Source organism: Notechis scutatus, chromosome 3 (genome assembly GCF_049901735.1).
Source record: "Notechis scutatus isolate UNSWTSFEM ecotype Mainland chromosome 3, rNotScu1.2, whole genome shotgun sequence".
NCBI classification, from domain to species: domain Eukaryota; kingdom Metazoa; phylum Chordata; class Lepidosauria; order Squamata; family Elapidae; genus Notechis; species Notechis scutatus.
The window spans coordinates 38732003-38759181 of record NC_142011.1 but is presented as its reverse complement, the minus strand read 5'-3'; the positions used below and the strand labels follow the sequence as shown (position 1 = coordinate 38759181).

At 37.9% G+C, this 27179-nt stretch overlaps 1 protein-coding gene across 4 annotated transcripts in view; it reads right to left on the bottom strand.

Annotated features, from left to right (window-relative positions):
• Positions 1-27179, bottom strand: part of SYT6 (synaptotagmin 6) — a 165838-nt gene that overhangs the window by 72965 nt on the left and 65694 nt on the right. For all 4 annotated transcript variants that reach the window (XR_015748492.1, XR_015748493.1, XM_087959560.1 and 1 more), the window contains exons 2-3: positions 22139-22475; positions 16368-16926 (exon numbers count right to left, since the gene is read on the bottom strand). Coding sequence is in view for 2 of the 4 variants with exons in the window: in XM_087959560.1 (XP_087815686.1) it covers positions 16368-16926; positions 22139-22475 (896 nt within the window). In the remaining 2 variants the exon portion in view is untranslated. The remainder of the gene's footprint in view (positions 1-16367; positions 16927-22138; positions 22476-27179) is intronic.

The following is a 27179-nucleotide window of genomic DNA, read 5'->3' as shown; positions in this document are numbered from 1 at the left end:
TGACTTTTGTCTCAACATACGTCCACACAAAAATCATCACAATAATGAAATCCCCAATTATAACTTCAAAAAAGGCAACTATGATCTTATAAACAGCGATCTCCCATCCCTTGATTGGCAATCTCTATTCACTGGATGCAATACTGTTGAAGACCATTACAACATATTTTTACTTGAAGTCAAAAGAGTCATCAAACTATATGTACCATTAACAACTCCCAAAACCAGAAAAAACAAATTACCCAAAACAATAAGGAAGCTTCAATCAAAAAAGAAATCACTTTGGCAGAAAAACAAATCTGGTCACGTTGCCAACTTCAAAAGCCAATACAAAAATTTATGCTACCAGATAAAAACTGAATGCACCAATTATCATATTAAACAAGAAGAAAACCTTGTATGCACCAATTCCATCCGTACTTTCTACAATTTTGTAAACAACAAATTAAAAGACTCAAGGTCCATCCCAGCCCTGAAAGAACCTAATGGTAAAGATTGCAATGAAGACACCATTAAAGCCAACATCTTTAACACATTCCTTGGCTCAGTATTTGTAAACAGCAATGGATCATGCCCAGTATTTCCTAGCCGAACCACAGAAAACTACAATGATCTAATACATATCGATTTTGCAGAAGACAATGTTGAAAAAGCACTACGCAATCTAAAACCATGTCTATTTATTGGGTCGGACGGAATATGTGCTTAAAAAAAGCTACCCACTGCCATAGCCAAACCTCTAAGCATAATCTTTGAAAAATCTTTCAGAACCAGCTCCTTGTGAAAACTATGGTCACAAGTCACGGTTATCTCCATCTTCAAAAAGGGAAACCCCAGCCTAGTTGAAAATTACAGACCAATTCTTTTATGCTGCATCACCTGTAAAGTCATGGAATAAATTATTAACCAATCCATCATCCTCCACTTAGAAACAAACAGCCTACTCTCTAATAAACAATTTGGTTTTAGGAAAAAACTATCATGTAATCTGCAACTCTTACACTGCAAAAACATATGGACTACACAACTCGATCAGGGAAAAGCAATAGACGCAATCTAGATAGACTTCTGTAAAGCCTTTGATTCAGCGGTACATGACAAACTATTCCTAAAACTAAAATCTTACAGTATCTCTGGACACCTGCATAACTGGATAGAAGCATTCCTGTCAAACAGACAACAAATGGTCAAAATTGGGAGCGTCCTGTCAAATTGTGTACCTGTCAACAGTGGTGTCCCCCAAGGCAGTGTTCTAGGACCAACTCTTTTCATACTCTACATAAATGACCTCTGTGATCATATCAAGAGCAACTGCATTCTCTTCGCTGATGATGTAAAGCTATTCAACACCACAGACAATACTGCTACCCTTCAAAAAGACCTCGACTATGTATCAGAATGGTCAAACAAATGGCAACTTCAAATCTCAACAAACAAATGCTCTGTCCTACATATTGGCAAAAAAAATAAAAAAAATAAAATACAGGCTGAATAGTCAAGAGCTTGTTGATGATGCAAACTCTGTCAAGGACCTTGGAGTACTCATCTCTAATGATCTAAGTGATAGAGCCCACTGTAACTACATAGCCAAAAATGGCATTAAGAGTTGTTAACCTATTCTTACGCAGCTTTTTCTCTGGTAATATTACACTACTAACTAGAGCATACAAAACATTTGCTAGACCAATACTCGAATACAGCTCATTAGTCTGGAACCCACATTACATATCTGATATTAACACGTATCTGATATTTTTATGGAGAAAGTCCACAAATATTTCACAAGAAGAGTTCTCCACTCCTCTACTCGTTGCAGAATACCTTATGCCACCAGACTTGAAATTCTAGACCTAGAAAACCTAGAACTACGCCGCCTTCCATCCAATCTAAGTATAGTATATAAAATCATACATTGCAATGTCCTACCTGTCAATGAATACTTCAGCTTCAACCATAACAACACAAGAGCAAATAATAGATACAAACTCAAGGTTAATCGCACCAAACCTGATTGCAGGAAATACGACTTCAGCAACAGAGTGGTCAATGTCTGGAATACTCTACCTGACTCTGTGTTTTTTCCCCAAACCCCAAAAACTTTAACCTTAGACTGTCTACTATTGACCTCACCCCTTTCCTAAGAAGTCTGTAAGGGGTGGGCATAAGCGCACCAACGTGCCTACCATCCCTGTCCTATTGTTTCTTTTGTATATTTTTTTATTTTTCTTATATGTATCCATGTATTCATTACTATGTTTTAGTTATACCTATTATTTTGTAAGCAGTTGACAAATAATAATAAAAAAACACATTAGCCATACTGGGTGGGAATTCTGAGTGATGAACTTCAGAACAGTGAGAGAGCAAAGCTGTTGGAAATTGCTTTCTAGTAATTACAAATTCACATCTACTTCCATCCAACAATAGTGAGAAAGGGAGAGCCACAGTTCCCATTAGCCAATTCTATTCCATGACAACCTATTGTGAAATAAGCAATTCAAATAGTTAATAGTCTTATCTTATCTGCTCTATATCTGAGTTTAACCATTACAGATTTGTTATCAGTGCTGCACAAATATATCTGAATTGGGTACAGATAGTCCTCCTCAACTTACAATGACCGTTCAAAGTAACAACGGCACTGAAAAAAGTGACATCACCATTTTTCACATGATCATTGTGGTATCCCAGTGATCAAAATTTCAGCGCTTGGTAACTGTCTCGTGTTTATGATAGTTGCAGTGTCCTAGGGGCATGTGATCGCCTTTTGAAACCTTCTGATGAGCAAAATCAATGGACAAGCCAGATTCACTTAATGTCTATGGAGATTCTCAGTCATCCAGGTCATGACTGTCCAAAAGGTGTTTTTCAAGAGGCAACTGGACTTTCTGGTTTTTCTTTGAAGACATTTCACTTCTCATCTAAGAAGCTTCTTCAGCTCGTGATTCAGATTTACTTAATAAGCATGTTACTAATTTAACTATTGCAATGATTCACTTAATAACCGTGGCAAGAAAGGTTGTGAGATGGGACAAAACTCACTTAGAAGATGTCTTGCTTTGTAACAGAAATTTTGGGTTCAATTGCAGTCATAAATTGAGGACTATCTGTATCCTGCAGGTAAACACCTAGGATTGTACTGTCAAAAAGTTATATTTAAAAAAATCAGAAATTTGTCTAGGTGTTGTTGAAATATGGTATCAAATCATCAACTCTGTGATGCTTTCTGGATTATACTTATCAAAATGAATTGAAGGGGCCGTAAATGAAATAAGGCTCATTTATCATATTTTGGGAAAAAAATGAAATCATGTGCACTGCCCCCTAGAATGTGAAGTTCTAGTACAGCTCATTAAATCAAGAGCTTAAAATTACCTCACTGCAGTACTGACCATTAAGCACAGCCAATAAGAAAGAGTAGTGAAAGAGCAATTGAAAGCTGCAATTTGTAATATCTGGTAGTTCACAAGTTCTCCATCCCTGATTTAAAAGTCAGTTCCCAAATTTGTTACATCATTTGTGTCATGGCATGTTGTAAATTTGAGACATAATTGATGCTAGTCATCCTATGAGGCCATGTATTTTTTAAAAAATTAAAGGATGTAACTGAAAAAACAGAGCTCAGTGTTAGGTATAACATTGATACCAAATATGGTTTGGGTGAATAAATATATAAAACTTAGATATCATGGTTTAAGTGCTTATCACTTTAAGCAAAATGCAGCAGGCAATTAGCCGATTAAGGGTGCGGTTAGAAGTTACAATATAAGGAAGCATTAGAAGCTGGAAAGCCTACTGTCTGTCTGGCTGTAACTGCCTGTTACTGTGTGCCTGCTGCGACTTACTGTGTGCTACTGCGACTAACTGAGATTACTGACTGTGAGTGCCTGTGACTGAACTGTTATTGTTTGCTACTGTTTGCTGATTTACTGCGTAATTCTACTGAATATCCAGCGTTTGTTTCTCTGGAGAGTGAAACCGGAGGAGGAGAAGATATCTTTATCGGCTGATAAAGATATTGCAAGGACTCTTAACTTGGACTATACTAGTGAGTCTTACTGGATGGAAATACTGTGAATGACTTAATGGACTGAATGACAATGCTTAAACTCTAACTGGATTAAAAACTATTTAAACTACAAACAGTGTTTGTGTTCAGTGTGTGTATACTCTGGGGCCCTTCCGCTCTCCTTTGGTTGCCTGGCTTGACTACTGCTGCAATACTCTGCTAGGGTTAATCCTCAAACCCTAACATTGGTTATGGGCCCAGCAGCATAGTCTAACTAACCAGGATATAGCAGAGAGAGTTGGTGAGAGTTGCACATTACTGTAAAAACAAACTGTTTTAATTAGTTTAAAATAGTCAAAATATCTGAAGAGTAATGGCACAAGTAAATTTGTCACAACTGTCCATGATATCCAGGCTGGATGGAACAAACTATGTTTCATGGTCAATGAAATGTAGTTTACTTCTACGCAGAGAAGGATTGTGGGACATTATAGCAAACCCACCAGATGTGAGTAGCTGGGATCCTGCTAATGATGATGATAACGAAAAGTTACAAGACTTTAAACTGAAGAATGAGCAGGCTTTATGCATCATAGGACTGACTCTCTGTGATCAGCAGCTTGTCCATATTCGTGGAGAAGAAAATGCTGCAAACTGCTGGGAGAACCTCAGGAAGATTTATGTTCGGGACAGTGTAGGAGCACATATAAATCTTACACGGAAGCTTTTTCGAACGCATCTTCAGAGGAATGGAGATATGTTAGTTCATTTAAACTGTATGAAGAGCATTTTTCAAGAATTGCAAGAAAAAGAGCTTATATTTAATGAACTGCAACAAGTCTACATCATATTATCTTCATTAGATCAAAGCTATGATGACTATGTGACTTCGTTAGAGATATTGCCAAAAGAAAGCCTCTCATTAACCGACATTACAGGCAGGCTATTAGAAGAAGCCAGAAGAAGGCGTGAGCGTGACGAGCTGAGAGAAGATAAGAAAGAAGAGAAATTATCTTCAAAGTTTGAAAGAAACCAGATTAGCAAAGTAAAGCACCCGGAAGAAGAGAATTTATCTTCGACGGCATACACAATTAAAAAGTGTTTTAATTGTGGAGGCAGAGGACATTTGGCAAGGTTTTGCAAAAAGAGAAAAAGCCAGAATGTAAAAAAGCCAAAGAAAGCATTTGAACTAGCCAAGTTTAGCAACTCTGATGTGAAGAATAATTTATGGGTGGTTGACAGTGGCGCATCCCACTGCATCACAAGAGATAAGACAAAATTTATAAAAATGTCTACAAGTTCTCAACATATATCTCTTGCTAACGGCTGGAACCTGAAAGCGAAAGGTCAAGGTTTTGCACGTTGTCCGTACATAAACCAGGATATAAAAATGTTGTATGTACCGCAACTAAAGTTTAATTTGCTTTCAGTAAGGGTATTAGATAAATTAGGTTATGTAATTACTTTTAAGGATAATAATTGCATAATTGAAAAAGATAACAAAAGGGTAACTGCAGCTTTAAATGGAACATTATATGTATTAGATAATAGTAAGAAAGGGAGGCTCAAACTGTATTTAATAATATAAAGCCTCATGAAGAATGTATCCATTTATTGCATAGGCGTTTGGGGCATGTAAATTTTAAAATGCTAAAACGTACAGTTGAGTTATCTGAAGGAATAAGGTTAAAATCTTGTGATAAATATTTGCGTTGTAATGTTTGCTGTGAAGATAAGAGCAAAGTATTGCCTGCAAATAGGTTAAATGGTTTCAAAACAAAAGAACCTTTAGAAGTAGTATTTGCAGACATAATAGGTCCAAAGAAACCCAGTATGGGGGTGCTAGATATATACTGAGCATTATGGACCATTATTCTAGATATGGGTTTTGCTATTTAATGAAAAGCAAAACTGAAACATATCAACATTTTTCAATTGGCTTAGGTTTGCTGAAAGAAAGTCTAAGCGACAACTGATAACCCTGGTGACAGATAATGGTACGGAATTTATTAATAACAAATTCCAGAACAGACTTAAGATAGCTGGAATAGAGCATAAGAAGTCTGCTCCATACAGGCCAGAACATAATGCTTTTATTGAAAGAAGAGGCCAAACACTACAGGCAATGGTTAGAACAATGTTAAATGATTCTGGGTTACCTGATTCTTTGTGGGGAGGCTACAATGTGTGCTAATAACATATTGAACAACGTTGTTAACACAACAACAGGTGAAATACCATTCACCAGATGGCATGGCAGGAAACCTGATCTAAGTTACCTGCACACATTTGGTGCACCAGCATGGGTGCATATTCCTGCACAACTCAGAAAAAAAGGGCAACATAGAGCTAAAAGATTTTTCTTCGTTGGTTATCAGGCAAACCATAGGGCATATAGATTTTGGGAGAAAGGCACATCTAAAGTGTTATGTAGTGCTAGTGCCCAATTTCTAGAACATGAAGGATGGGAGAAATTAGAACAGGATGCCAATAAAGATGTAATTATTGAATCCTATAGAAATCCCATTAGTTATCCCTGTAACTTTAAAAATAAAGTAAAGAGACAAATACAGGATGAAATAGTGCCCATAAAGGAAGAAACAGATTCAATAGCTGAACAGGATGAGGAAGATGAACAGGTAGTAGTTCAACAAAGTCCTCCTGTAAGCCCTGTAATTCCCAGAAGAACTACACGTGTATCTAGACCGCCTGATAGGTACCAGGCTAACACAGTGTGCCAGATTAATCAAGTTCCTAATTCTGTTGAAGAAATTAAAAAGTATCCTATTAAGGAAAAAGAAAAATGGTATGCAGCAATGAATAAGGAACTGAATTCATTAAGAGATATGAAGGTGTATGAAAATGCTAAATTACCTGTAGGAAAGAAATCCATTGGCTGCAAATGGATATTTAAGGTAAAAACAGATAAAGATGGTAATTTAATCCATAAGGCAAGGTTAGTAGCCCAAGGTTTTAGGCAGAATGCTAATGACTACGATGAGGTGTTTGCACCTAGTCTTAAGGCAGCAACCTTGAGGGCAGCTTTAGTGTGGGCAGCTAGTAAAAACTATATAGTTAACCATTTAGATGTGGAAACTGCTTACTTGCACGCCCATTAAAACATATTATTTATATGAAAAACCTGTTGGTATTAAAAGTGAAAATAAGGATAATAATGATTGTTGGTTGTTAAAGAAAAGTCTCTATGGTCTTAAACAATCAGGCTATGAATGGAACCAGTATATTGTAAAGGAACTAGACAATATAGGATTTAAAGCTGGTTTAGCCGATCCATGTCTGTTTAGAGGGAGACAAATGGGAAAGTATCATTATTATTACTATTCACGGATGACATTGCATTGATAACTGAAACTAATGATGAAGCAAATAAAATAATAGCATCATTAGGAAAGAGAATAAAGATCAAGCAATTAGGAGATAAAAAAGTATCTCGGATTGAATATAAAGAAAACACGGAAAGGTTTTAAGATATCTCAGGAAGATAAGATAAGCAAATTGCTAAAAGATTACAAGATGGAGCTTTGTAAGCCGGCTAAGACTCAATGAGTCAGGAGTTTAGCAACACTGATGTACAAAGCCCTGAGTTTGATAAGGTGATTTATCAATCTTTAATTGGTAGTTTGAGTTATATTAGTAATTGGTCTAGACCAGATATATCGTACTGCGTGAATCAGTTGGCTAGATTCAATTCTGCACCATGTGAAAGACACTGGATTGCAGCTAAGAGGATATTAAGATATCTTAAAAAGACAATGAATTATTCATTGTATTTAGAACCAAAGGGTGATTTAATTCTGTGTGCTTATGCAGATGCTAGTTTTGCATCAGAAAGAGACACTAGAAAGTCGACTTCAGGAACAGCCATAATGCTGGGTAAGACATTAATAGGCTGGAAGTCAATAAGACAACAGCATATAAGTTTGTCTACTATGGAGGCAGAATTCTCCTGTTTATCATTGTTATGTACAGAATTAATAATGTATAAACAAATGTTAATTGATATAGGTATAACAGTAGATTATCCTATAATTATACATGAAGATAATCAGGCAGCAATTCAAATGGCCACAAATATTGGAGTAAAAACAAGGAGCAAGCATACAGATCTAAGATACCTAAACGTAAGACAATCTGTAAGAAGTAAGATGATTCAGCTAGAGTACTGTATGTCGGAGGACAATTTAGCTGATAATTTTACTAAAGCCCAAGGTGCCAGTAAGCACCAGGAGAGTTGTGAAAATTATGGGGTTAGATTGTAAAGATATTATATATTTATTTCACCCAAAAGGGAGTATGTTAGGTATAACATTGATACCAAATATGGTTTGGGTGAATAAATATATAAAACTTAGATATCATGGTTTAAGTGCTTATCACTTTAAGCAAAATGCAGCAGGCAATTAGCCGATTAAGGGTGCGGTTAGAAGTTACAATATAAGGAAGCATTAGAAGCTGGAAAGCCTACTGTCTGTCTGGCTGTAACTGCCTGTTACTGTGTGCTGCTGCGACTTACTGTGTGCTACTGCGACTAACTGAGATTACTGACTGTGAGTGCCTGTGACTGAACTGTTATTGTTTGCTACTGTTTGCTGATTTACTGCGTAATTCTACTGAATATCCAGCGTTTGTTTCTCTGGAGAGTGAAACCGGAGGAGGAGAAGATATCTTTATCGGCTGATAAAGATATTGCAAGGACTCTTAACTTGGACTATACTAGTGAGTCTTACTGGATGGAAATACTGTGAATGACTTAATGGACTGAATGACAATGCTTAAACTCTAACTGGATTAAAAACTATTTAAACTACAAACAGTGTTTGTGTTCAGTGTGTGTATACTCTGGGGCCCTTCCGCTCTCCTTTGGTTGCCTGGCTTGACTACTGCTGCAATACTCTGCTAGGGGTTAATCCTCAAACCCTAACATTCAGTATTAAATTACTACATTTAGGGACCTAATATGGTAAACATAAAAATTGCCCTGTACTGTAAAGTAGCTCACAAATTGCTCATTTATCTATTATGCAGGGTTAATTGAAGTTAGATTGGAATTGGAAAATATCAGCTTAAAAAAAAAAAGACCAACAGATGGAATGTATAGTTGGAAAAAAGAGCTGTCAGAATGAATATCTCTATCCTTTTTATACCTGTCCATGGCTTTTTCTTACGCATCTTTTGTGTTTACTACAAAGCTCTCTTCTTACCGTTTTACAAGAATGTGGGAGGGGGAGTAAGGTGACTTTATAGAAAATATCCATCGATCTTTCTGAATTTCAGACAGGTCTAAACACATTGTCTCTCCCTAAAATGTTACCAATTTCTTATTTGAGTGTAAGCTTCCCAGTGTATAGGCACGATGAGAAGAAGTGTATAGCTTTTAAAAAGGAATTTTTCATCGGTGAGATGAAGACGGATTGATTCTAATGGATCAGTATAAGGATAACTCTGAATGCAGATATTACATAAATGAGCATCATTTTTTTTCCAGTGTGACTCATTCATAGTTTTTTAAAAGCATGGCAGTTTCAGAACTTCTGCTAGAATTTCAAGAGCTGAAGGGAGAGTGTTACAACTCACAAACCAAATACTGATTTCACTGTTGATGGCAAGTCAATGCTTTAGTAGTCACTCCATTATACCTGAAAGCAAGTGATTAGATACCAGCAGTGGGATCCTACCTGTTCCACTACCAGTTCCATGATTGCACGTACACCTAACGCATGCGTGCAGCTTTCCACACTCCAGCTGAGGCCTGCAGTGCCAATCAGCTAAGAGGATAAAGAAGAGAAAAGCGCAGCGGTGGTAAGAGGGCCAATCCTGCACTTTTCTCTTCTCCTCTCAGCTGATGTCGGAGGCTTTTTTCCCTCCTCTCAGCTGATCGTTGAGAGGCCAAACCGGTCTGAACCAGTCGCATACCACCACTGTTAGATACCATTATCTATTACTAGTACTTTTATATTACTAAACCATATCCTACAGTGTAATTATACACTATAACAAACACCAAAATTGTGAATGTCAAATTATGAAATACCCATAAAATGTAGCATAGTTCTAATATTGTTAGACAACATTTTGGTATTTTTATGAAACTACCAAGTTGTCAACATCTTGCAAAAACTACCATTTGGCTCACCAAGGCACAGCCAACCCTATACTGAATGGTAAGCAGGATGACTTTCTGAAGGATAACTGGAAACTTTCAAAACAGACAATAACATCTAAACATGCAATATTGGCTTATTCTGGTCCATACAGGGTAGTTGTCTATTCTCAGAAATTGAAGAAAAATTGCTAGGAAACAAATCGATCAGAACTAGAATTAAGTTTTAAAGATTTTCTCCTCTGGAGAGGTTGAATAAGCAGCTAGTGTGACATATTCTAAGCAGCTTTCCACACTTAGGACGTTGAATAAGCTAAACTTATTATAAACAATTTATTCTGTCATAGTTTTATCCTAAATGATTTATTCCAAGTTATCCAAGTGACCAGTTGAATGAAGAAACATGGAATAAGATCTGATTAAACTGGCAACCAAGCCAGCAGACTTCAGGAAAAGTTTGCTTGCTATAACCTGGAAGTATTTATCACAGTAAAATCTGGTGATTTAACTTTGCAAGAAAACAAAGGCCTACACACAATATCTGATTATCTGAAGAAATTATGACAGTAGAAGGGAAAGAGCATTTTAAAATATTCCTTCATGAATATTGGTGATGCAAGATTAATGTTCATTTGTCTTTTTGTTTGGGACTCTCTTAAGGTATTCATTATCCTATATCTTTACATGTTCCAGAAATGTCACACCCAATGATATGTATGAAATATCTGTAATTTCTGGTACTTCTTAGAGATATCACTATGCTGGCATTTTTTCCTAAATGCAATTGTTGCTAGGTGAGCACCACTTAATTAGTGAGTGTAATATCTTCTGTGTTTATAACACAATCAAGTGCCATATGCTAATACATAGGGTTGCAACAGCAGGAAAACTAGGCTGAGTTTAATCACATGTGCTTTATCATTCATGCTGACATCCCAGGCTGTTGCCTTTTAAAAAGTCTGTGCTATGAAGATGCACAGAAGTGCAGTTTTAAAATAAAGATGTATAACCTGGTTGCTACATAACTACCAAATGGAGTTCTCTTTCTACCTGCCTGACATCAAAAGAAATGAAATGATTGTATAGTTTTGAAATTGGCATCATTAATAAAAGTTTTAAGGTCATTAGATGTAACACATTTGGTGCACCCAAAATTGTTTTTGCAATTGTTATTGCCATTGCAAGAAATGATATTAATATAAAAAGTTGTAATGACAACTTTTGGTAGTCATTGTTTTAATTGAGTAAAGGCACCAGTAGAATGGAATGATGCCATGTGCTATATTAAAGACTTTAGGGCAATGTATCCTGATGGTACAGGCCCTTTAGTGCTCTTTTTCATCTCTATGAGGCTAGTCTCTAGCAAGAATTTGCTGCTTATGCCTATTATGTATTTTTCTCCAAATTCATTGTGCAGACTGACATTGGGGAAAAACTACATCAGGATGTTAAACATTTTCTCTTAAATAAGCATGGGTTCAAAACTAATGCATTTTATTTTAAATGTAGGATTCCTAATAACATAGGCAGTTATGGAAAAACAGCAGAGGTTAGGCAGGGAAAATAACTTTTAAAATGGAGAAAGTTTTTGAAGTACTAATTATAGCTCCAAAACCAGTAAGGAAACATGACTATACCAAATTCAATATAAACAGGGTTGGAATCCGACCGGTGTAACTACTGGTTTGGTGATTTTACATTTTGCTGCGTACGCGTGTATATTGACGTCATCTAGCTGCCTGGACAGCTAAGCAGTGCTGCGTGCAAGTGCGCAGTGGTTGGAAAAGCCCTTTTTTCCTGCTTTTTCAACCACAACTGTGTATCGCAAAGTAGCTGGGGTTGAAAACGCAGGAAATAAAGGTCAGGTAAGAGCCCGGGCGGGCGGGTGGGCCAAAACAGCAGCAGACATAGGACCGGTTCTATGTATGCTCTATGTTTGCTGCTTTTCAGAGCAACCAGTTCTATAGAAGTGGACAGAACCGGTAGAATCCCACCCCTGAATATAAATGAATATTATGGTCACAGCTGACCTTTATGATCAAGCCTATCTAGATAAATAGTAACTGGAAGGAATGAATATGTCAATTCAGTCTATCAGAATTTTTTTTATCTCAGAAGACTTTACTCATTGAAACAACATGGTGAATATAGTATATTCAGGTGAATATATATATTCACCTTACATTATTCAAAATGCAATGATCACAGCTCTCTCTAGCACCGTGATGGCGAACCTATGGCACACGTGCTAGAAGTGGCATGCAGAGCCACTTCTGCCGGCACGTGAGAGGTCGCCCGGAAGAGCCCCACTGCGCATGCGCATGTGCCTCCTGCCAGCCAGCTGATTGTCGGGTATGTGCTGCGCATGCACGGGAAGAGACGTGCGCATGGGAGATGCACACCAGAGATGGTATTCAGCAGGTTCTGACCAGTTCTGGAGAACCGGTAGCGGAAATTTTGAGTCGTTTGGAATACCACCTCTGACTGGCCCCACCCCCATCTATTCTCTGCCTCCGGAGTCTCAGCTGATTGGCTGGGTCTTCTTTTGTTGCCCTTCACAGGAAAATGGAGCTGGAAAGCAGGTTAGTGGAGTGGGGAGGGAATGGGGATTTTACAATATTCTTCCCCGGGAGTAAGGTGGAATAGAGATGTTACAGTATCCTTCCCCTCTCACGCCCACCAAGCCATGCCCACCAAGCCACACCCACAGAACCTGTAGTAAAAAAATTTGAATCCCACCACTGATGCACACGCATGTGCAGATAAACACTTAGGTCAGGAATAAGCCTTATTATTGTAGCTGGGAATCAACAGAAATTGGAGCAATGATACAAATATGCGGACTGTGTTGCATACCTACATAAGCAGGATCGGGATATTTGTTTCTTTGGTAGTGGGTTTCTTGGTTTAAAAATGATATCCATGCATTAGGAAAAATTTACAGAATTATTGCCTTCTTGCCAGAATGAATTATTGGCAGGAGAGCTCTAACTGGTGCAAAAAAAGTGGCTTAAACCATTCATGTGGCCTCAGTTGCTAATCTCTGTTTAGCCACACAAATAATATATTAATTACATATTTTCATTCAGCAATTATCAATCACACTCTTCTTTTACAGTATTACTATAGTAATGTCTGATTACTTAATATTGTCAGCAATGAACTATACCAATGCCAACGTAAAGTCTCAACATCAATTTGATACAGGTTAAGAATGTGATTTTTGGTCTCTAAATGCATGGAAGATAATATCTGAGAGAAAGATCAAAGATAATTTCAATGCAGAGATGCAAAGGCTAGAAATCTTCACAGATTCTTTCCACCTAAGAAAATATTTTACTTCAGCTTATTTATGCCAATTTTCATCCTATAATGAACCCTAAAAAGACAGTTAAATTGGAGGTCTGGGATATGGCAATAAAACTATGTATTAGTAAGTACTATGCATTTCCATAGGTGGAAAGAAAATCATTTGGAAAGATCAATATAGGGGGAAATAATTTATTAAAAGAATAGTATAGAATAAAGATGAAAATTTGCTACAACACGTATAAGATTGTCCTTTTCAAAGTCATCTTGCTATGGGGGGAAAAAAGCTTTTATATATCCATCCTTAAGTATTCAGTTGGTGTTAACAAAACTTTTTCACAGGGGACAATATCTCTGCATCAGCATTATGAAAAATTGGTTTTCACTTTCTTAGCCAGAGTAATATTCTCTAACTTGGAGTGATTCAGAACTTCATTAGGGGCAAGCACAAACATCGTTGGGTGAAGTCTAGCTAAGACATATTGCATATTTATGATGCCAATTAGAGACACCAGGCTACTCTCGGAAACCAAGCGAACTTGAAAAATTAGCTGCATCTGTATTGAAACTTTCTTTTTTCCTGAGCTGTTAGCAATCACTACAACATTACAACACTTGTTTGCTAACCTGTGTGACAGTTATACTAATAGAATGAAAAAATGGTAAGATTTACATAGGAATAACGAGGCTCTATTCTTGGAACACAGCAATTGGCATGGTACTTCTGTAGCTTTAGAGCAGAAAGGGTTCATGGGGCAGGAATGTAAGAAAAGCCTTCAAGCGATATAGCTCTTCCACGACTAATTACATGCTCAGAATCTGGACAGATATGCTGCCACAGCATGATAATTTCCTTCCTCCTGAACTATTAAAATTTTCCCAGCCAGCCGACTTAAAGCTTGTCAATGTGTTTCCCAGGCTCAGCATCTCTCCAAGAGGAAAATCAATTGGCAAACGGTATTTCTTTATTTAATACAAATTTGGTTAAGCTCTATTAAAGAAGATTTGATAAGACACATTCGCTTTAAAAATGTGGATTGTTTTCAAAGTCAGGCTTCAAAGCTTGACTTTGATCAGCTTCCTTCTAGGACAATATGTAAAGATTAGATAGAATAGTCTAGGCAAAGGCAGAAGAAAATCAAATGGTATTATTATGTTGGGGAAAGCAATTTATTTCTCTGTAATAGTTGAAATCCAAGAGAAGTAACAGGATTCCAGATTGTTTCTTAGGGTTACACTATAGAAAGATGGGAGACATGAAAGCAACAACTTCCTAAGACCAGGTTAGAGAAAAGAATAAAATGCTAGAGGTCAAAGCCAACAATCTGAATATTCTCAACACCACTCTATCAGTCTAGAACAGTTTGAATGTGTCTTACCTTCTATTCTAATGCAAAATGAATAAATGTAACATTAAAGGTTTGGGGGTTTTATATTGATTTCTCCCTCATTATCATCTTTATTTCTCTGCTATGATGCCCATAAAAATATCCTTCCTGGTGCTGCTACTAGCTATAGAAAGGAGGCCTCCTTTTCCTCTTCCCTAAATTAATAGTAGATTTGATGGGAGTGAATATATTTGTGTATTTATCATCAGGTGTCTGGAGGTACAATTACTCCTGCTCAATAGATTGTGAACCTGATGAAAATTGGAGGAGTCCACTCTGACTAATATGAGAAGCTAATTTGACTCTGTGGGGGGGGGAGGGGGGATTCTATAATATTTCTTTTTCAGAAAAAGAAGTGCATTGCCAAAAAGAGGACAAAAGAAAGTAGATATCTGAATATAATTCATATCTTAAAACCAGCTATTGTTATGCGGTGGGTAGGTATTTCTTTATCACTTAGGAGATCTAGGTCCAGTTCACTCCCATCTGTGGTTATTATTGGATGACTATAATCCAATAATCTCAGCCCAATCTATCTCATATGTTGTTTGTTGTGAGGATATTATGAAGGGAGATCCCCATGGGAACTGACTTGAAAGCCTAGAGAAAAGGTTGAATAAAAATCTAACAAACAAGTAAATAAAAATACAATATATTTTACTAGTATAAGGGAAGTCTCTAGTCAGGTCTTAAAGATCCATTAAATAAAAGTAGGATCTTTAAATTAGACTTGGAATGGAAATCTTGAAAAATCTGTAAAGCAGGACATTGGACAACCCAACCAAAATCAAAATCAATCAGGATCACAGATTTGAGTAGGATCACATTCCCTATCCTGAATCAGGTAGCAGTTTAGGAGTGTTCCTTGAACCCTCTTTGTAACAGGACCTTCAGAAGTCAGCTAGGCATTAAGAGAACATTAGCAGAGCTCAGACTGGTCTTCAGAATTGTTTCCATTCTGAGAAAAAGGACTTGGCTCATGTGCCACATGCCTTAGTTTCTTCAAAATGACACTGAAGTTCATGTCTTCTTATTGTTTACAGTTTTATTATTCTGCTTATACACAGCATCAGAATATAACATAGAGTGTAATATTTCTATAAAAAAAAACTAAATTGTCCGAATTATAGTGGTAAGTATAATGAGCCTCTCATTTATGTATTTGCTTTTAATCCAAAAAGTTATGAGAATGTAAAATACAAACTGAACTCTAAAATCTGGATCCCAAGATAAACGTGATATGTGCATTATCTCCATCATGTTGAAATAAATCTTGAGAAATCAGCTTCCATCACAAATAATAGTACAGATTATAAAATGTGTAAAACTTTCTAAATTATGCTAGCTTAGTGGAGAGCCCTTGACCGCTTAAACGTACTAATAGAAGAAAGGACAACAAAATGTCAACCTCCAAAAAAACATCTGATCATCTTCCTCTAGAAAAATCTTACTACTTTTGTGCAGAATAGAAGTACATGCAAACATTCACAATGGTGATCTGCATTTGCTTTCTACATTACTAGTAACAACAGATACTCACAGTTGTAGCGTACTGAATATCCTTCCAGATGGAAGTCTCCCGAGAGAGATCTGAGGCTTCAAAGAGGTTCTCTAGGATCACCTCCCCAATCATGTCATGCCGGGAAAACCTGTCGAAGTCAAAGACACTAAGATGGAGCTTTCTATTGGTCAGCTCTTCATAGGGCACAGGAAACTGAAAGCATTCGTCAAAGGTGGGATTGAGAGTTTTCCTGTGCACTCGTGTTTGGAACTTGCGCTTTCGGTCAGGCAAGAGGTAGATCTTAACATAGGGGTCAGAACTGCCACAGAGGTCCTTAGCAGGCAAGTCAAAAGCCTTGAGGATCCGCACAATCAAAGTCTCATTTTCATAGTCGTATTTCAAAGAAAAATTTATTTTCCCACAGTTTTTTTCAGCTTCTTTCTTGGGGTCCTCAGAGTCCACAGATTTCTGTTTGTACAGCTCAGGCTTGATCCGGCCAATGCAAGTGGGTTGCTCTGCTGCAAGTGGTAGATCTGTGCCATAGTCCACACTGGAAACATGCATCTGTCTGGGCAGATGCCTCTTGAAAGAAATGTGCCTGCAAGAGTTAAAAGGAGAAGAACATATTGCATGCCTGGAAATAACTGACATTTGTTGTCTGACCCACTGTGAGAATATCAAATGGAACATAGACCATGCACAGACCAGAACTAGGAAGCCAACACTCTTCTCCCCTCAAATTCTGAAATGAGCCATTTTATCTCCTGGATGAAGAAAGATGAACTTTTGGTGTTAGTAAATGTCTATAGATTTATCCTACATGGATTCAAACTATTAAAATAATTATCATCCAAATAAAAGCCTACAATGAACCAGAATGCTTGAAAAAAATGTTTTAATTTCATCCATTCTCCCTATATAGTTTTAAATTTCAGTCCAGCAGTTGAACAACCTCTGGAGAGTTATATGTCCCCTGTTTACTTTTAAACAAAGGAGAAATCGCTATACTTTTACCGTATTTAAAAGATAACATTATTTTTATTAATTTTCAGGAAAGAGAATTTTACATCTTTTACAACTTATCTTAACAGAGGATTTATGTCCAAGAAAAACTACTATGATTGTAATCTCATATGGCAGGTCATCATTTGTTCCTTTTGCTCGCTAACTTACCCCACTAAACATGCTCCAGAGACCAGTGTGATTTATTAAACGTGCCACGGCTCTTCCTCATCCTTCAGTTCTTGAATTGGCAGAAAAATATGATGACATAAATTGTGTTACCCCAACATTCAATACCTATTCTGTTTCAGTGCAACAGATGTTGTCCTGGCAGTTTAAGGGCAGACAAATTAAGGGCAGTACTTAGTGGATTCTCCTAGTTGTATTTTCTCTTCCACTTAATGCCACCTGCCAAGAAGAAAAGTAACTACTGTTTTTCTTTGGCAACTCAAGAGGTTCATGAGTTAATTAGGGCATCCATCAGAACCCTGACATTCTTAATATGTGATAAGAAAGATTTAAGTTCCTATAGGTGGTGTTTAAGATGGAGGTTTAAGCCACCTTCAGCTTGCCCAAGTGACAGGTGAGTGGCACGAATGATGGAGTTATCCTGGTGGGGTTTTTGGGAAATTCCTCTCCTGCTTCATCTCATACCTTTCCTATCCTCTATTCACCTGTCAGTGATACTATTTTCTAATTCAGGTTTAGTACATTTTCAGAAGAGCAATAGAGCTTTATTCAAAAGTAGCCTGAATGAGAGGTCACTGGTGCTGTGAAGGTACTAACGCCAGTGGCATTGGATTATTTCCTCTCCACTTCCTTCAAAATAATAATACTGCTGCTAGCAAGTGGCTGTGATCAGCAACAGCTGTAAAATAATCAAAATGGCACTGCCCCCAAAGTAATGAAAACAGTAGAAACTTCAGCTTCATGAATTCCTTTGTGAGCAGAAGCAGTAGAAAAATAGTTCTGTCCTAATTTGAAATAAAACTAACAACACCCAGCTGGCAGAATGTGGCTCTCTTTCCTAATTAAATCCCACTCTTTCAAGAGAATGCTTAAAGCTGTATTTAACAAACAGGTCTAGCAGTAAACCTTGTGCTGTTCTCAAAGTACCAATCATGTATTACGTAGAGAGATGCTCCTGGGAAGCCAGGTGTCTGATCACTTTCTGCAGTCTGAGCTAAAATGGCCATTAGGCACTGCCCAGAAAGAGAATGGGGCAAAACAATCTCAAGTGATCAACAGGAGCTGCAAACTGCTGACTTTGTAATCATCAATATTGTCAACGAAGCTTCATAAATCCATACAGCAAGATTTGTATCAGGAGAAGTATTAGAACAGCTAAAAATAAACATGAAGTGCCTCAACAATGGACTGGGGATGAGACAAAGGAAATATCTCAGACAGGTTTGTTTTAAATGGTCTTCATGCATCTTTGTATTATGATTAGTAGAATGTGAGAATGAACCCCAAGGAAAGTACTTACTCTCCTTCCCAACTACTGGATCAGAACTTATGAGAATTATTATTAAAGATAGGGAAAGGAAAGAAAAAAGGCACCATATATTTATTCTATTCTATTTATTTATTTCTAGTACTTGTTAACCATCCCATTCATGCAACTTTGCTGGTATACAACAAGATCAAAATTGTCATTAAAACAAGCTATACCAAGCAACCCATAATTCCAGAAATAACCATCCTCATCAGCCAGATAAGGTCAAAAGCATAAGAGAATAAAAGTTTAAATAGTTTACGGAATGCAAGAAGGGGAATACTTTGTGTACTTTTGGAAACCAGGTTGCAGAACACTACAGAAAAAGCCTACTGCCTGCTGCGAGACTTGTCCGCTTCCCATGGAGAAACATCTCTCAGCAAGCCGCTTGAGAAATTGAGACTGGTTGGTCAGCATAACTTTGGCAAGGTAGTGTGACACCATATATCAGGGGTGTCCAACCTTGGCAACTTTAAGACTTGTGGACTTCAACTCCCAGAATTCCTCAGCCAGCAAAGCTGGCTGAGGAATTCTGGGAGTTGAAGTCCACAAGTCTTAAAGTTGCCAAGGTTGGACACCCCTGCCATATATGTTTTAAAGTAATTGCATGTTTTTTTTTAATTGGGTTTAGAAGTATCTGAGTAACCAGTGCAGAAACCTGGGAGTTACTGCTAATCTGTAGAGGCAGAGTTGATCTGTCAGTAGTCTGGTCAAGATGTTTGGATCAGTTGCAGCATTTGAGATTCTCCAAACCATATAGGGTACAGAGCAATAATCCAATCATGAGATGGGCAAGGTATGGGCAAAAGCCCTCTGGTCATTACCTGTAGTTGTTTAAACAGAAGCATTGGATCCAGGAGGACCTCTAAGTTGTAAACCCTCTCTGTCTACAGTCAGTATTCTAGCATACAGTATACTGCATTGAGGAGGGAGGATGTACTAATCATATTTCTTTCTGTATCTTATGCAATTGATTCCCAGGGGAACTTTTCTAATTGAATTTCTTAATGCGTTTCCCTTTCTGTTTTCAGTGAATTAACTTAATGGATATGAGTAAGAAAATCTTAAACTAAGAATGGCAGGCATGAATCTACCAAAGGGACAATATTTACTACCTCATTCAGCCTCTCCTGATGAAGACTTTTAGAAATTTAACATTTAGAAATTTACAGCCCTGACAACATGTTTGGTTAATATTTCTGAGACAGAGCATCATTATATTTCTTATAATAGTATTTTTGTATGTCTGTGCTTGATTTGTGCCATGTCTTCCTTGTTGTTTTTTGATATGGGTGTCAGATTTTTATTATTACAATCACTTGGACTTTTTCTCTGGTCACTACCTATTTGAATATGAGCTTATACATTATTTGCTGATACTATAATCTCATTCTTAATCCAAGTTTTACTTGGATTAGTTTTACTATTTGGATTGTTATGCCACCCATTCTACCTGGTATTTTCAGAATATAAAAACTGTTTCCTGCCTCAAGGAATTTCAATTCAACACTTGGAAGCAACAGAGGAATTGGAAAACAAGGGAAGTAGAATGGAACAACCCCACTGCAGTCCTTTGGTTTTTCAACAATCAATCTCAATTTAATAACCATTACACCCTACGCACAGAGCTGGAGGATATATGTACTTCCTATTTGAATGCATTCTGAATAGCAGAACTAATGTGTACTGTGAAGTTATATATATCTAGAAGTAGACACTCAATTAAAATGCTTGTTGTCTAAGCTGAGGCATAAAATTAGTATCAAAAAATGAACTTGTAGAAACAAAGATATTGCCTTGAGATTAAAATAAAATACATAGCAAATGAACTATATGCTGTCTCCAAAAATCTCCAATATATTCCAGTGACAGCCTTTTGCTTATCTCTAGTATAGTACCCCCCCGCCATAAAAGGAAATAAAAACAATTGGATTTTTGTTGCAAGTAGCATTCAAAAAAATCAGACCAATTTCTCCTCGCTGTGTGGAATAAGCAAACTTCATGATTAGGCCTGTCCAGTGAAGGAATATAGGGGTATAAATGTATTCATGTGGTAGATACATGTATATATGGGAGGAAAAAACTGTCTGCATATATGTATGTACATTCTGACATATGAATGCAACCCTCAAAGCCCAGAAAAAGCACCAATTGTGACACTGGGCTGTAAAAGACTGCATAGTTGGGGGAGTGAGAAAGGGAGACCGGTATGTAGAAGAGCCAGTCACAAAAACTGCTGTAGGAGTATCTTGTAGATATTCCACAGATTCACAAGTATGCCTGTGTAATATTTCCTGCCTGAGTAGAATAACATCAACCAAAGAAATGGAAAATAAAATAGACAGAGAATAGGTATTCCCTTTATAGATATTGCTGGCTGAAAATGCTACTGTTCTTCACTATTAACCATCATACTTAGAAGTGTTAGAAATCCAGTGCCTCCTTTCTATGGGAGAAACTGATAGACACCTGAGTAAAAGTTGCTGTTTTACTATATTTCCAACAAACACATGAGTGCAATCATTCTATATCTCAGCTGAAAAGATTGTATGGGTGAGATAAGGAGTATCAATGACCTCTGGGCAAAAAAGTCCCAGATTGCCCTCAGCATTCAGATTTCTACATACCCTGCCTTTCTTTGTAATGAATCTTCACGCATGCATTATTCCTCCATTTAAGACTAGAGTGACCCTGAGGCAGGAGCTCATCTTAAACACTAGAATGCAGCTTCCTCTAAGCCAATGCAGTGAGTGATATGTCAAGTCCGTTTATCTAATTATTCTTGCTTGAGCCACACAAGCAAAAAAAAAGTGCAAAAGGCTGTAATTCCATCTGACAGTATGCCATGTCACTGATACATCTCCTTGACTCTGTAAGTTCTAACAAAATTAAAGTAGCCACAAAAATATTGACAGCTTGACACAATGAGGTCAAGTCACAATAATAAGGTTTGAATCTTTTAGTTAAGATTAACAGCCCTCAGGGAGTTTAGTGTAATACATGAGCTGGTTTACTATCAAGTCAACCTTTGGCAGAGACCAACATTCAATAAGAGGAGTTTCCTTCAGTTCAGATCTAGGTGGTTCATGTCAGCCAAAAGTTCAGTTTAATCACCTTTTTTGCTTAGTGATTTTCAAGTGTCAAAAATACGTTTACAAGGAAAAAATTGCTACTTCGGATAGTGGATATGACAGAATTGGTCTGAATTTGATCATAGTTGGGTTCTTGAGCACAGACAGATGAATTTGATTAAGGAAGTTAAGGGAGTATGATCTAATACAATAAATAGCAGCCCAAGAATTGCTCTTACCTGGTGGAAGACGCAGGTTCTGTTGTTTGTCTCTGCATTCGTGTGCGTCGCATGAGATGATCTTTCATGGACATTTGAACTTCTGCTGGAATATCTGGTGAAGTGTGACTGATTTTTACTGCTGCTTCCAAGAATCCAAGAGTCCCAGTATCTTTTAGCTTGTCAGCCATATTGTCTTTGTCGTGCTCTGCCAAATTCTGAGTGGTAGGGGTGTTAGTTGAAATAGTTTTGTTCCTCCAAGGAACCCAACACAGCTTCCAAAAAAGGAATAGAAAAACTGCCACTAGAGCTAGTCCGCATACAATTACTATCACTGCAAGAAGACTGATAGAGAGTTCTGAAGGACAAGAAATGAGGGGAAGGGCAGGGGGAAAGGGGGGAAAGTGAAAAATTGTAGGAAAGAGAAAAAAGGGGGGGGAGAATTTGATGAGAAAGATGAAATAACAAGAACAAATTCCAAAATGGCATGCCCATTATACCCACACAAGCCCTTCCATTTACAAAGGTAATAGATTTCTTTCTTTCCATGTTTCAAGTCCTTTCAAGGCAACTTTCAAGGATGTTTTGCAAATGAAAATCACAGTTAAGGCACCGTGTATTTCCTGCTTTAAATAACAGAAGTAAATTCTACGCTATCCTTTGTCTACTCTTAAATAAAAGAGGTAAATTTTATACTATCCTTTGCTGTCCAGATGTATTGGATTTCAACTCCTGTAGAAGATTAAAATTAGGCTGTGATAATTTGTAAAACCAGAACATATACTTTAACACAGCCACTAAACAGTACTTCAGTTATGAAGAGGCTTTCAGTCCAGAGATTACTCATAAATGGTTTTCTTCATTAATCCTTTGTAAAATATGCATCTTTAGATTGTCCCTGTGTTTTTGTGCTTCTTTCTTGAACTGAACTAGCAGTTATCTCGATAGAAACAGGAACTTTCTAGAATCTTATGTCAACAACTCACATTCATCAGAAGGAAAATCCACTTTTCTTTTGTATGTTCCACCCTAAGCAATATTAATTTTAAATTTATCATAAAGGTTGCTATATCATGGTCATATGTAATTGAAGGATGCTGAGCTGCATCTTAGATATATCTTTTTAACAGCTGACTCCCTGACTTTATCAGACACTCCCAGCTTAGGAGTCACAGGCTCACCACTGGGACCTCTTTGGCCTTTACTTTCCACCTTCTCTCCAGTTCCTCCTTCAGTAAGTACTTCTCCAAGTTTTTTCATACACCTTTCTTCCTAATGTTGCTGTCACTTGGCATCACTACATCTGTCATTACTGTTGTCTTCTGGTCCTTGTCTACTACCACAATATCTGTTGATTGGCCAGAACCTGCCTGTCTGTATGGATCTAGAAGTCCCATAGGAGCTTAGCTTTCTTATTCTCAATCTTTTGTGGGATGCTCACAATATGTATGGTATGCTACTAAAAGGGAGTAACATGGCCTATCTGTTCAGCTGGACTTCTTAATAGAAATGAATTGTGACACAATCCTTTCTTTGGATAATTAATGAGGGGGAGAAATCTTTTAATGTTGGATACAAAACACCTTTCAAAATACTCCATCTGATATAAACATATATTTTTCCAAAGAAATTTCCTAATAATTTCTCAAAAGTATGGCTTCTTTAACAGTGGTAGAATTACTAAGTCCGTGGGCAGGAATGGTGTCTTCCCTGGAAATATATTTGAAATAAGAAAGCTACAGCCAACTGGAAAGATTATTATATAATGAACGACAGGATATTCATATGCACCCATTGGTCATGTCATTACTAAGAGCAAAATACATTGTGATGAACCAAGGGGACTTAATTTTGGGTGACCTTGTGGCTGTCTAAGGTCTTTTAAAGACTCTCTAGCATAGTAACTGTGTCTCCAAGGAGAGCACCCAGTGGGTGGAATTCAGGGAGAGGGAATTGGAGTTTGTTTGGCTGATATTTTTTGCAATAAAAAAGGTTTAGTGCTTTATCAAACTTCCATAAAAATACTACAAAATGTCCACAGAATAACTACAAAATAACTATAAAATAAAAACCAACCCATCATAAATTACACATAAAATAATATATAACTGATGTCATTGATTCATGAATGAATGTGTCTAAGTCAGTTTTTAGTAACTTATGGAAAGCCCATTGCATAAGAGTGCCTGAATTATGTGAAGAGTCTGTTCTGAAAAGCAGGCCAATTTACAACAGGTCTGAACCTCTACCCCATTGCATATCACAGAACTGGGGAATTGCAAACAGGTTCTTCTGGGATATGTGAGTCAGTAGGTCAAAAGCAGTTCTACAAGCAGTCCAGGGCGAAACCATGTATAGCTTTAGAGCTGAAAAATAACATTCTTATTTATGCGTGGAAGCTAGCAAGAAACCAGTGCAGTGTCTGGGGAGGAGATTTATTGTACTGATGTTTACAGGTACTTGTCAACAATGAGTCCACTGGTCATAAGGCAGCTGAAGCTCAGAATGTCCCTCAAAGGCAGCTCCAAGTACAATTTGTGGTAGTAGTGATGACAGGATGAGATAGAATTAGCATGCTTAAGATGGGACTGGAAGCTGCACACCAGTTGAATCTGGATAAATATCCCTGCTCACTGGTTCTACTTGTTCAGCAGTGGCTGCCATAAGTCCAGATATATACCACAATGCACAAACCCGCTCTTTCTACCTGCAAAGCGACACCAGAAATATCAAGATACTTAAACTGATTCCCTCATTGTTTCATGTAAAAAGGCAGTGAAGAAAGGAGAAAAAGGACCCATTAGGAAGTAGCCACTAGAACAGTCTATGCCCCCACCACCCAAAATGTCAGAAATAGTAGAATCATTGCAAAACAAGGCCTCCAAATCAGGAGTGGGATTCTACCAGTTCGGACCAGTTCTACAGAACCGGTTGTTACGATTCTGCACAGTTCGGAGAACTGGCAAATCGCACCACTGGCTGGCTCCTCCCCTCCCCACCCGCCCTGCCCAGGAGGCTTTCCTGAGGCCCAGCCAGGGGTGGTATTCAGGGGGTTGGAGAAGGGAGAAGTGGCCTGAGAGCAGAGCTGAACCTTCCTTAGGATTGAAGCTTCTATTTTTCATTGCAGACTCAGGCAGCAAATTGCAGAAAGGTAGATCTGGGAGTGAAGCTGTGATTCTGCAAGCAGCTCCATCTGCCTGCCTCCTTTACCTGATTTTGGGTAAAAGTTGCTCTTTTTTAAAAATAAAAAATTCAATCTTTACATATATATTTACAATATTTACATACAAGCCACGCCCAGCCAGTCACATGACCACCAAGCCACGCCCACAAATTAGGCCAGACCCACAGAACTGGTTGTTAAGAAATTTGTATCCCACCCCTGCTCCAAATCTTAAATCATGTAAGGGTCCAAGACACCATGAGAAATACAATAGGGATGTAGTAGCACCATTTAGATCTCCAGAAAGGTCATCAACAAGCATGACCAGTGCCTAGATCCGAATCCTGACTGAAATGGTTTAAATAATCTGCTTCCTCTAAGGTACTCCAGGACTGATACACTGATTAGTAGTTTCAAATCCCTCTCCCAAAAGGAGAGCTTAGAGCTTATGGCAATAGTTGTCAGATACAGAAAATTCCAAGAAAGGCTTCTTAGTAGGAGTATATTCAGGCATGGGCTGCTACTGGTTCTCCCTGGTTTGGGCAAACTGATTATTAATTTTATGGCCGATTCAGCAAACTGGCAAACCCCATCCCTGGCTGGCCCTGCCCACCCCGCCCTGCCCTCCCAGGAGTCCTCATGCAGCCCGTTTTTGATGCCAGGTAAGTGCAGGGCCCATGTGGAGGCTTGAGGAAAGCAAAAAACGGGCCTCCCAGAGGCTCTGGAAGACCAGAAACAGGCCTGTTTCCAACCTTCATAGAGCCTCCGGATTCCGGGGAGGCTGTTTTCACCCTCCTGGAGGCTTGAGAAAGCCTCCGGAGCCCAGGAGGGCAAAAATGCTCCCCCCGCTGCCATGGTGCAGAGGCCAATTAGGCCACACCCACCATGGCCATGCCCACCCAGCAACCAGGCAGAGAACCAGTTGCTACATTTTTTGAAGCCCACCCCTGGTATATTACAATCTCTTTCCAGGCTGCCAGCCTTTCAAAGAGGTATAGCTCACCTCACAGATCCAATCTGCCCTATTTTCTCCAAACTATTTAAGGACCAAGAGGGAAGAAAAGCAAACCCACAAATGGCCAGGGACTACTGAGAGTGAGCATTCTATTTACTTTATCAGAGTCCCAACTGGGGCAAGACATTGCCCCAGTTACCATGGTTGACTTCACCCCAGTAAGAGTCAAGGCTTGGCAAAATGCAATCATGTGGGAGATTTACTTCTTATCCATTCACTGATATAATATGGCCACCTTAAATCAAGATCATTGAATAAAAAACTACCAATGTTTTAGCTTTCTCCATTGAACCTTTGGACAAGTAGCAGCTTTAGAGAGCATAGGGCAGGCCAGCTTTAGCAAAAAAAAAAAAAAATTATAGCATAACCAGTTTTAGCAATTTTTTGAATCTCAGACTTACCTCATTTAGTGATACAGGTCATCCTGTGCAGTGTTAGTCATAAACCTCTAGCAATGAGACATTTGATTTCTCTATATTCTCTTTCTATCAAACCACAATCTTCATTATAAACATAGAAATTATGATTTGTTTGGTCAACAGACAAAAACACACAACTGTTTCCTGGCTTATGCATTTGGTGATTATGTACTTAAATTAATTAGCAGCTTTCTTTGTGTAGAAGTACAGTCAAGTAGAATAAATCCTATCCATGCTTTTTGTGAAATGTATGGCATTGTAGTGAATGTTACTTGTTCTATATTGTTCATATTTCCTACTCTTTTATAAGCCATGTGGGACTGCTGATAAAGTATTGAAGGCTGGGATATTTAGAATGCAATTAATCTAAAGGTAATGACTACTGTGTGTAACTATACATCCTCTTCAAGCCAAATTATGATACTCAGAGATCAAATTATGATCAAATTATGATACTCAGAGGAT